Raw genomic sequence first — 12,456 nt, 5'->3', positions numbered from 1 at the left:
GCGGAGACCCTCAAATGCCAGGGCAGTACAAACACCCCACAAATTACCCCATTTTGGAAAGAAGACACCCCAAGGTATTTGCTGAGGGGCATATTGAGTCCATGAAAGATTGAAATTTTTGTCCCAAGTTAGCGGAAAGTGTGACTTTGTGAGAAAAAACAAAAAAAATATCAATTTCCGCTAACTTATGCCCCAAAATCTTTTTTTTCAATGAACTCGCCAGGCCCCTCATTGAATACCTTGGGGTGTCTTCTTTCAAAAGTGGGGTCACATGTGGGGTATTTATACTGCCCTGGCTTTTTAGGGGCCCTAAAGCGTGAGAAGAAGTCTGGGATCCAAATGTCTAAAAATGCCCTCCTAAAAGGAATTTGGGCACCTTTGCGCATCTAGGCTGCAAAAAAGTGTCACACATGTGGTATCGCCGTACTCAGGAGAAGTTGGGGAATGTGTTTTGGGGTGTCATTTTACATACACCCATGCTGGGTGAGAGAAATATCTTGGTCAAATGCCAACTTTGTATAAAAAATGGGAAAAGTTGTCTTTTGCCAAGATATTTCTCTCACCCAGCATGGGTATATGTAAAATGACACCCCCAATATACATTACCCAACTTCTCCTGAGTACGGCGATACCACATGTGTGACACTTTTTTGCAGCCTAGGTGGGCAAAGGGACCCACATTCCAAAGTGCACCTTTCGGATTTCACCGGTAATTTTTTACTGATTTTGATTGCAAACTACTTCTCACGCATATGGGCCCCTAAAATGCCAGGGCAGTATAACTACCCCACAAGTGACCCCATTTTGGAAAGAAGACACCCCAAGGTATTTTGTGATGGGCATAGTTAGTTCATGGAAGTTTTTATTTTTTGTCACAAGTTAGTGGAATATGAGACCATTTGTACCATAGTTTGTAAATGCTATTTACATTTTTTTTTATTTTTATTAAAGACATGTAGAACAATAAATTTGGCGAAAAATTAATATATGGACGTATTTTTTTTTGCAAAATTTTACAACTGAAAGTGAAAAATTTAATTTTTTTGCAAAAAAAATCGTTATACTTCGATTAATAACAAAAAAAGTTAAAATGTCAGCAGCAATGAAATGCCACCAAATGAAAGCTCTATTAGTGAGAAGAAAAGGAGGTAAAATTCATTTGGGTGGTAAGTTGCATGACCGAGCAATAACCAGTGAAAGTAGTGTAGTGCAGAAGTGTAAAAAGTGGCCTGGTCATTAAGGGGGTTTCAGCTAGGGGGGTTGAAGTGGTTAAAAGGCGGAGCATTGACTTCTGGTGGCATAAGAGGCACAACTCTCTCTATTTTTTGGATTGGGGTGTCAAGCTGTGATCACCGCCTGCCATTGGCTGCCCCCCGACACCGGTTTTCATCCGTGCGAGGGGAGAACAGTGGCGACCTTTCGGGTAGCCAGGTAAGTAGAATCAGTTTGAGGGGCCTGGGTATATGGAGAGGGGGGGGGGGGATGGATTTCCAGGCTCGGATAACCCCTTTAATCATTTATTGAACATTACTTCACCTTCCTTTTCTTTTTCCCCTCTTTCTGTGTTGTAGATAATATCAGACTTGGAATCCTGGAATGAAGAACTTAATTTACAAATGAACAACTTTGACACAGAGGACCTCACTCTCGCAGAGCAGCGGTTACAGCACCATGCCGATAAAGCACTAACTATTAATAATCTGACATTTGATGTTATCCACCAAGGACAAGAACTTCTACAGTATGTCAATGAGGTGCAAGCTTCAGGTATTTAGTCATTTGGGACATCTTTGGGATCCATCTGTAGCACTTAAAGGGTAGAGCTAATTCTATCATGTCATTATGCCCTAGCAGAGCATATGGGCAAGGTCTTTCTATAATCCTTTCCCTGTTAAGGATATAACTTATATGTATTTGCATGGTGGCATTTTATTAGCCACGGACGTATCTCGCACTCCCTTGCTACTGATGGTTGTGAGCAAGGGTTTGATTTAAAGCTGACAATCTAAGCTTTAAAACAAGAACAACATTGCAGCTCTAGACACCTTGTATCAGTCATTAGAAACATGTCCCAGTGAGAGCTGTATATACCTGCAGCTTCATTCCCAATGTGAATTCTAAAAGCTGTAGCTCTCTTGGAGCAACTAGCACTGCGGTCCTGTTCTCGTTTTAAACCTTATTTTGCCGGATTTAAAACAACCTGTTCACATTTCTAACTGCTTAGAAAGGCTGAGATCACAGTCGGCTGAAGGTGGGCTGCTTTAACGTAATATATCATCCATGTGCTGTCTGCATCCAAGTGTTCACTCCTCAAATTAAAGAACATGTTCTCTTCTTGTCTGTACTGCAGACAAGAATAGTCTAATCTAGTGATGGGAGGGAGAAAAACTTGGATTGCACACAGAAGGGATCCGTATTTTATGGATCTGTGGTTTGCGGACCTCAATACAGACAAGGTCTGTTTTTTTGTGTGTGCATGTTCTATGTTTAACGTTCCTCTAGCCCAGGGATCAGCAACCTCTGGCACTCCAGTTGTTCTGAAACTACAACTCCCAGAATCCTTTTACTTCTACAGGAGTTTCAAGTATACTTGAGTAAGCATGCATTCTGGGATTTTTTATTTTTTTTAAAACAAATCTGAAATACAGCTTTGCACATTCAGATTTTTCAGACAGTGCACTGTTCCAACATTCCCTAATAGTGTCATTAATATGCTGGTTTGAAAAATTACAGTGGTTACTCTGGCCGTAGTGCAGCTATATACTTGTTTTGTGTTCATTTTTGTATAGGAGTTGATCTTCTCTGTGATAGAGATGTGGATATGGCAACACGAGTGCAAGATTTACTTGAATTTCTGCATGAAAAACAACAGGATTTGGATCTGTCAGCAGAGCAACACAGAAAACATCTAGAGCAATGTGTTCAACTTCGTCATCTTCAAGCTGAAGTAAAACAGGTATAACGCCTATAATAATGAAGTAAAATATTTAACTTTAGAGTTAAATTTAAAAGATTATTACTTTATAGATATTTCATGTGCAGTGGATTTTGCAAGTGGGTGAACGTTCTTGGATTTAAGTTGCCCAGTCCTATTACAATAAAGTCTGCTGGACCAGCCGGCTTGTTCTGCAGCTAAGGGGGAGTGTCTCAGCTCTCCCTATCACAAAATCATGGTGAGATAAAGTTGTCACTGTGATTTTATAGTAAAGAGATCACAGAGAGGCACGGAGCATTATCAGTCATGTTACTGCTCCGTGTCTCTGCTGTCCGAAGCGGGGCTTGGCTGTCATTCACGCTGCGGATGTCGCACACTGCATCCGCTCATGTGAAAGAGCCCTTATCCAGGTGCTGGTTTGAAAAATGTAGAATATTTTTCATGGGAACAACCCCTTTAGTACATACTTGTCTCATTTCACCATATAGAGCTACTGTCCATAAGATGGATGCTGATTGATGGTCACAACAAGACCCTCTATCTGTAGCCATTTTATATAAAAGTCCTCTGTATGGACAACACAAAACACTTGGCAAACAAAGGTCATACATTGTAAATTATTTTAATAAAAATAAAGGCTATAATAGAAAGGTCTATATAGTCATCTTAACCCTATAAACGAGTTAATAATCCTGTGTACCCTGAAATTCTCCTACCTGTAAAATGTACATTATCCCATACTGGTCTTCTGGAAAAAAGAATTACTATCAATTTTCTTTTTTAAACCTTACCCAACACACATGAGCAGCTGATAAAAGTGCCACCCTTCCCTTATTTCTTTCTACACCAGCCTCCAATATTCCTATTGGATCGATAAACTTATTCTGAAAAGTGCAGGCATTCTTAAATGCTACCTAGAGTTTTCTGATAAGGAGGCCTTTCCTAACCTGGCGTATTCCTGTTACTAAATAATTGTATCCATCATTTTACTTTTTTCCCTGTAATTATCTCTGCACTACTCCTAAACAGATACAAGACCTGTGGAAGCAAACTCATTTTAGCAAAGTTTCTATTTGCTGCTATTGATGATCGCATTTTGTCCCAGTCTTTAATCTTAGCCTGTCATTGTACAAATTTTGGTCCAATTCCCATTTTCCTTATTGCCTCCCAAAGGAAACGCCACTTGACTCTATCAGAAGCCTTGATCGCATCTAAAGATAGAATAGCTCTCTCTCATCTGCTCTTTCATCTAACATCCCCATATTTGCTTATAGTAACATCGTTTCTAAGGCTGACAAAAGACATTTGTCCATCCAGTACGGCCTGTCATCCTGCAAGTTGATCCAGAGAAAGGCAAAAAAAAAAAAATTGAGATAGAAGCCTCACTTTACGGGGAAAAAAATCCTTTCCAACTCCAATCGGGCAACTTCGGACGGTTGATCAGCGATTTTGAATATTATATTTTTTCACTTTTTTTTGCCTTTTTTTTTTGTTTGTTATTTAATTCACTGAGGAGATCCGGGCTGTGCTGCTGAACTCTGAAAGCCTGGACAGCTCCCCTCCTCCTCCGCTAATTCTACACTATTCTCCCGAACTGTTCGGGCGGCCGATGCCGCTGATCTATAATTATTTGTGCCACGTTTAGAATGGAGCCGCGCATGCGTGGGTCTGTTTCAGACATGGCACAAAGGAATATAGATCTGCGCATGCGTGGCCACCTGGAGCCATGCTTGTTTGCGCTTGCAAGAGAGGCCGGCCACTGGATCCCCGGAGTTCTTCTGCGCAAGCGCTGCCCATGGATGCGGCAGGCGAGCGGTGGCCGTATGCATGGGCAGCGAAAATAAACAATCGAATTGGAGACTTCAAATATAAAGCGAACAGTATATATTTTTTTTAAAGCAATATATTTAGCCAAATGTTCCCTGGGGTTTATATAATTAAATTAAATATGATCATTAAAATGGGAATACCCCTTTAAGGTGAAAATGAGCCCGATCCCTAAGGTGTTAAGATGCCCATAAACCTGCATTAGACAAACATCAACTCATTTTTCCAACAGCTATTCTTTTCAGCTTCCTTATACACATGCATGCTCAGTTTAGCCTGAGTGTGCATGTGTTCTCATTGGAGAGAGGAAAGTGTCTAGCAGCTTATCTCACTTCAGCATACCCAATCCTACCTTTTCCCCCACGTGCAGGCATCGGGACTTGTCTTTCTCAGTGCTTTCATCCAGCGCCTGCACGTGGTGGAAGCTGTCTTCCTCGGCTCGCTCAGTCCCTCCTCTCTTGCAGCAGCGGCACATAAAGGTAGCACTTTATAAAGGACACTTACATGATGCTGAGAAGCTGGACATCACCACTTACACCAATGGAATAAAGTCCACAGTTTTTTTTTTGGGGGGGGGGGGGGGGGTGAGGAGTGATGTCTGAGGGGTACAGACAGGGCGGGAACGCATCACTGACTGCAGGAAAGGACTCCACAGTGTCAGTGTCATATTCTCATCTTGCCTGTGTCTCTCTCTAATGGTGACATAAAGATAAGGCTCCATTCACACCATGATATTTTTGTTCCATATCCAATCCCCATTATTGGTTGATTGGATGCGGACCCCTACATTTCAATTGGGGCGCAAGTGTGCATCTTTTGTGGCCCCATTGAAATGAAGGGGTCCGCATCCAATCCACCAATAATGGGGATTGGATGTGGAACAAAAATACATATGTCTGTTCTGCGGCTTCAGTTGCCACCCAGCCAGTATCTCACCGGCAAGGCCGGTACTTTAGTTGCCCTGCCAGTGGCTGTAAATTTTTTCTACCGGCAATATTAATTGCTGGTATTTTCCTGTCTGTACGGTTACTAATGAGCGCTTCCATTGTGGGGCGCTCATTAGTACAGCATTTACCTCCACCGCCACTTGTGTTAATAAAAAAATAAAAAAAAGAGCTCACCTCCTCAATTAGCTTGTGCTGTAGGGGAACGCTCACTGCTGACTGGATGTACAGGACAGGATCTGTGAGATCATCACACTGGAGCCCAGGTCCTGTCCTGAGCTTCCATTCAGTAGAGTGTGTTCACCGCGGTGCAAGCAAATGGAGGAGGTGGGGAATTATTCTTACTGGGGGCACTAATGGGGGCGTTCATCTTAACTGTTGGCATTCAGCTCGGACCTTTGACTGACTGCAGACCCAGGTATGTGGACTTTTTTATTAAACTAGTTGAGTACCCCTGGTCTATGAGGTCCTTAGGTTCCGCTGAACAGTTATGTGAAAGGAGCCTAAGACGCACGTTTCTTCCTTACCACACTCTTACTAATAATATCCACCCCACAAATGGTTCATGTTGTTAGGCAGGTTTCACACATGCATTCTGAATGGAAAAAGATTTATTCATGATGCATTAGGACTCAAACCGAATCCATTTAATTCCGGTATTGAGATCCTCAATACTGGAATTAACAATGCAAGTGTGAAAGTAGCCTTATTACCGTAATTAACACACTTATAGAAACTTTGCAAAACTGTTATGAGTTTTAAAAAGTACCTAAACTGTAAAGTAATAAATTATATGCCACTTTTTGTGTCAGAGTTACACATTTTTCTTACTAAATCTCCCACAGTATATAATGTTTTCAACTTAAATATTTCAGGTTCTTGGTTGGATCAGAAATGGTGAATCCATGCTAAATGCTGGCCTGATAACGGCCAGTTCACTGCAAGAGGCAGAGCAGCTCCAAAGGGAACATGAGCAGTTTCAACATGCAATAGAGGTAAGCATCGCTTGTGTTCTCTGAAAGAGCACTTTCCAACCTCCTATGGGGTATTGCCATACTGTTGAGAAATTGGGTAACAGTTTGAGATGCTTTTTTCCTGTTAAAACTTATTGGAAACATATAATTAACTGACTTAAAATGCTGACTATTTTGAATGGGGGTGTAGTTTTCAAAATGGAGACTTTTAGTGGTGTTTCTAATGTTTTGCCACTCCATGGCCTCTGTAAACCTGAACATGTGCCTGAAAAAAATTCCTAGAGATGGAGTTCCCAAAATCAACAAGCTGCACCTCCCATTTCTGAGGCTGTTATTTGAGTCGCTCAGTACAATATGACCACTGAGATATTTATAAAAGCTTTACAATTAGGGTAGTAAATATTAAGTTTTATTTCTCTGTTAACACCTATGTTCCAAAAAAGGTTTAAAATTTAAAATCAACCAAAAATTGAGGAGTACTGTTTTTAAAATTGCTTCTAATATATAGGCCCCCTCAGACCAGTGGAAGTTTGAAAAATTTATAAGCCTATTCACGTCCCCCAAAAAATAAAACTTGGTTTGGAAAGTAATGCCAATCTAAAGTGGATAAAGTAAGTATCTGATCGGTGGGGGTGTTAAAGAAGGAAGCTGCGCTGGCAGTAGCGCTGCGACCTTCTAGCTGTTTACCGCCTAGTGACGTCACGACTAGTATCAGTGGCCTGGGCGGGGCTAAGCTCTGTTCACTTGAAATTTGAATATTGAAAAAAATTTACATCTGGCAACATCTCTATCCATGCAGTCTAGGAAGCGAAAAATGTCTATTTTATGTCATGTTTAGTCATACAATATGTCTATATTTTATATAGACATATGGTAAATATTAGTTGTTTACTCATCATCTATTCTGTACAGGATTATATACAGAGATAGCTGTCCATCACTAATGATGGCCCACTTTCACACTGGCGTTTTGTCTTTCCGTTTGTGAGATCCGTTCAGGGCTCTCACAAGCGGTCCAAAACAGATCAGTTTGCCTCCGTTCAGTCACCATTTCGCTCTGGAGGCGACACCAAAACGCTGCCTGCAGCGTTTTGCTGTCCGCCTGACGAAGCTGAGCCAAACGGATCCGTCCTGGCACAATGTAAGTCAATGGGGACAAATTTATTTTCTCTGGCACAATAGAAAACTGATCCGTCTCCCATTAACTTTTAATGGTGTTCAAGATGGATCCGTCATGGCTACAGAAGACATAATACAACCGTATCCGCTCATAACGGATGTATGCGGTTGTATTATTGTAACAGAAGCGTTTTTGCAGATTCATGACCGATCCTCAAAAATACGCTAGTGTAAATGTAGCCTAAACGGAGTTCAGAAAAAGAGTAAAATGTATAAATTATTGCTCAATAACATGCTGCCTTTAGATTGCTCCACATTTTGTGGGGACAGGTCCTCCTAAACCTAAAGATGCCCAAAGCTTTTAAATTGTTTTAAAAAATGAATACAAGGGATGTTATAATCATTCACTCTTGGTTACTGCTGAAATCTGTATGTAAAGACGTGTTAGCAGCCTACTGAGAGATCAGGTTCTAGATGAAACCTATGGAGAGAGGTGGAGTAGCTGCTCCTGAAAAGAGACAGCGAAACCCATACAGATCCTGCTGCAGCATTTACTAAGTGTTCTGCCTCTCCCCAAATGCTGCATTAACAGTAGTGCTGTATAGTATGTTTCCTGCTGCTGCCTTTGAGAATGAACTACAAAGAGATATAAGAGCAGAATTCCCTCTTCTGTGTGTGTAGTGTATGGGAGACAACATATCAGTTTCTTCCTACTATGGTGGAATTTCCTGCCGTATTCAGCAATCTGCATGCAAACTGAAAGCATTTGCATTGCAAGAACGGATCTGTCTCTTCGGATGTCATCCGGAGAAACTGATCCGTTATATATTTTTTTTCACATTTTTACCAGTCTGTGCAAACCAGAAGGATGGATCCGGCATTACGGTATTTTAACGCAGTTAAGTGACCTTCTGATCAGTGGCGGATCCGGGGGGAAGGGTGCAACAGGGCAATTGCCCCCCCATTGTGGAAGCGCTCATCTCCAGTCATCTGTACCGCCGTCCTCAGGACAGCGATACAGATGCCTGCCTGTGCTGCGGCACGGAAGGGAGAGGCGTGTCCCTTTCCCTTCCTCTGATAGGCTGCAGGCACTAGGCCGGCAGCCTATCAGAGGCCGGCGCAGGCGGCGCGATGACTTCATCGCGCCGCCTGAGCCATACAGCGTGGGACACAGGCCAGAAGAGGCCTGCATCGATTCACTGACATGGAGGTAAGTATGTGTGTTTTTATTTTTTCATTATATACAATACTTTTACTGACACCTGGGGGCTCTTATTACTGGCAAAGGGGGGCTCTTATTACTGGCAAAGGGGGGCTCTTATTACTGGGGGCTGTTATTACTGGCAAAGGGGGGCTCTTATTACTGGGGGCTCTTATTACTGGCAAAGGGGGGCTCTTATTACTGGGGGCTCTTATTACTGGCAAAGGGGGGCTCTTATTACTGGGGGCTCTTATTACCGGCAAAGGGGGGCTCTTATTACCGGCAAAGGGGGGCTCTTATTACTGGGGGCTGTTATTACTGGCAAAGGGGGGCTGTTATTACTGGCAAAGGGGGCCTCTTATTACTGGCAAAGGGGGCCTCTTATTACTGGCAAAGGGGGCCTCTTATTACTGGCAAAGGGGGCCTCTTATTACTGGCAAAGGGGGCCTCTTATTACTGGCAAAGGGGGCCTCTTATTACTGGCAAAGGGGGCCTCTTATTACTGGCAAAGGGGGCCTCTTATTACTGGCAAAGGGGGCCTCTTATTACTGGCAAAGGGGGCCTCTTATTACTGGGGGCTGTTATTACTGGCTCAGAGGGGCTCTTATTACTGGCTCAGAGGGGCTCTTATTACTGGCTCAGAGGGGCTGTTATTACTGGCTCAGAGGGGCTGTTATTACTGGGGGCTGTTATTACTGGCACATGATTGGGGGCACTATAGGGGCATCTACTGAGGCCACAAAGAAGGGGTATTTTATATGGGCTCTCTGTACAGTACATTCTTTTACTGGGACACATTATGGTGGGTACTATGGGGTCATCTACAGGGGGCACTAAGAAGGGGTATTTTATACTTGCAAATTATGGGGGACACTGAGGGAATCTACTGGAGCATTTTATACTGGTACATTATGGGGGGCACTAGGAGGAAGGAGGGTGTGGAGCACTATGGGGTCATTTACTAGGGGCACTATATAGGGATATTTTATACTGGCACATTATGGGGGCACTATGGGGACATTAGCTCAACTGGGGGCATTACAAGGGGGTATTTTTGCACTGTCACATTATAAGGAGAATTATTACAACTGGGTGGGCATTATGGTGGGCTTTATTACTCCCCTATGGTATGAGCCCCCTAGTAGCAGCACCAGCCTCTCCCTGCTCTGCTATCCCTCTGCCCTTTCTCCAAATCCTTATTATGAAATCTTTCTCATTAGGATAAAACACATCAGCTCCGCCGAGCCCCCGGCCAAAGTGTGGAAGTGGTGTCCGAGATCCCCAAGGGCCAAGCCAAGTAACTGTGAGTGTTCATGTGAAATATGATTGTTATACACATATAGCCTACACTGTGTAGTCTGTCCTATAAGCACCATTGTTTTGTGGCGGCGGACAGAAAATAATCTGAAAGTGCCCCTCCCGAGACCAGGCTCTGGACCCGCCACTGCTTCTGATGCATCCTAAACGGTTTACTCTCCATTGAGAATGCATGGGCATGAAACTGATCAGTCCTTTTCCTGTATTGAGCCCCTATGACGGAACTCTGTGCCGGAAAAGAAAAACCGCTAGTGTGAAAGTACCCTAAGTCAGGTAAAACTGACGGAGGGGGAGTTCTCAGAGGGGAAATAAAAAATTAGCTACAGGTCACATAATGCCCAGGTATAGTGTTGTTGAAAAGCCACTTGAAATGGCAATTTAAAGATGTTTTGTACAATAATTTGATTTTCAGAGAACATTCATTTAATTCAATTGCATTACTGCTACATGCATACAACTGTATGTATTTTGCGGTCAGCATATTGCAAATCCTAAAAAAATAAAAAATAAACGAATGACATCAGTATGCCATCCATTTATTTTAATTTTTATTTTTTTATTTACTGATCCATTGTAACAATGCCTTAAACGGACAAGAATAGGACATGTTCAAATTTTTTTTTGCGAGGCTACAGAACGGTGCATGGAATTACATTGTCATGACTGCTGTGCATGAGTTCTATTCATTATGTTGGCACAACACAGCATTTGGAGAGTGTTTTTCAGCAATGAATTGAGTGTGGACATCAGAGGAATGGGGGCAGTAGGGAAAAAAAATGGTTATCTGGACTCTATATGTGCAGTACTACTCACATATTACTACAGATATTAGTCCGTTATCATGGGGACAGATTTCCTTTAAGGGTACTACCCCTCCAAATGCCCAAACACAAAAATATGTTGTAACTGTCCATTGTATACGTTGATAGCTGTTGCTATTTTTGTGGCATTTTGGCCAATAGTAGAATTGATAATCCCCATTCTATTCTGCCCTTAACCAGCAACAACAACAACATAATCTGCTGACATTGTCCATGTTGCCTCCTTTGCTGGCAGGATTGATTTTTCCATCACATTATATACTTTGTTTCCATGGTTATGACCAGCCTGCAATCCAGCAGGCTGGTCATGCTTGCACACTGTAAGAAAAAGCACCAGCCTATGTGCACTCCCACGGTCCCGATCACCAGAGAGGACGGCGCTTTTTCCTATAGTGTGTAAGCATGACCACTACTGATGGATTGCAGGGAGGCCATAACCATGGAAATGAGCAGTGAATAATGTAATGGGAAAATGAATGAAGCCAGCAAAGAAAGCAATATGAATAATAACAATACATTAGCAAGTGCCTTGTATTAACTTTCTCTATATGATGAATGCCATTGCTGAAGTCAGATAACCCTTAAAGAGTTTGTCCGGTCCCAAAATCAAAATTATTTTTATGTGCTCCTAACACCCCTCACCATGCATACATATGCCCCCAATACCAGTTTTTTTATGCCTGAGCTTTCCTTCCCCCCCTGGAAGACATCACATTATCCTGGCAGATCTGTTTTTCTCCCCTTCTTGGTTTGTTGAATACATAACTTTATTGATACACAAGCCTGGCTGCACAGGCTGGCCACGCCCCCATACTGCTCTGTCTGTAGCAGCTACACCCACTACAACTCCTGTGTCCTTTCTACACCCAGTCATGAATCTACTTCTCACCCAGTGTTTAAATCCCATTACTGACTGTCCACAGGCTCTGCCCTCACATGTGTATCTAATCTTATCCTGTGTGATACAGCCTGCTGAGCTGTGTATCTAAATCTTTATGCACACTACTGTATCCATATTGCGGTCTGCGAGACGCAAATCCGCTAAATAAGGATACTGTCTGTGGATTTCAGGTCATCCATATATCGGTACAGCAAAAGATAGAACATGTCTTATTCTGGTCCTCATAATGCAGATCTAAAACCCATAGAACTCAATGGCTCTGGAAAATAATGCACATCTCACATAGGCAGTGTCCTAATTTAGCAGATCTGCCACTTTGAGAAAGCAGAACGGATATGGTCCTGTGCATGAGGCCTAATCCTATATTTTTTGGTCCTGACTGCTGAAGGGTTTATCTTGGGCCCTCACGTGTTATAC

At 42.6% G+C, this 12,456-nt stretch overlaps 1 protein-coding gene across 4 annotated transcripts in view; it reads left to right on the top strand.

Annotated features, from left to right (window-relative positions):
• TRIO (trio Rho guanine nucleotide exchange factor) overlaps positions 1-12,456 on the top strand; it is a 584,493-nt gene that overhangs the window by 204,379 nt on the left and 367,658 nt on the right. For all 4 annotated transcript variants that reach the window (XM_044293534.1, XM_044293537.1, XM_044293535.1 and 1 more), the window contains exons 14-16: positions 1,572-1,767; positions 2,790-2,956; positions 6,582-6,701. In XM_044293534.1, the coding sequence (XP_044149469.1) occupies positions 1,572-1,767; positions 2,790-2,956; positions 6,582-6,701 (483 nt within the window). The remainder of the gene's footprint in view (positions 1-1,571; positions 1,768-2,789; positions 2,957-6,581; positions 6,702-12,456) is intronic.

Source organism: Bufo gargarizans, chromosome 5 (genome assembly GCF_014858855.1).
Source record: "Bufo gargarizans isolate SCDJY-AF-19 chromosome 5, ASM1485885v1, whole genome shotgun sequence".
Taxonomy (NCBI): Eukaryota; Metazoa; Chordata; class Amphibia; order Anura; family Bufonidae; genus Bufo; species Bufo gargarizans.
The sequence above is the reverse complement of the archived record's forward strand: the minus strand, read 5'-3'. Positions and strand labels throughout refer to the sequence as shown.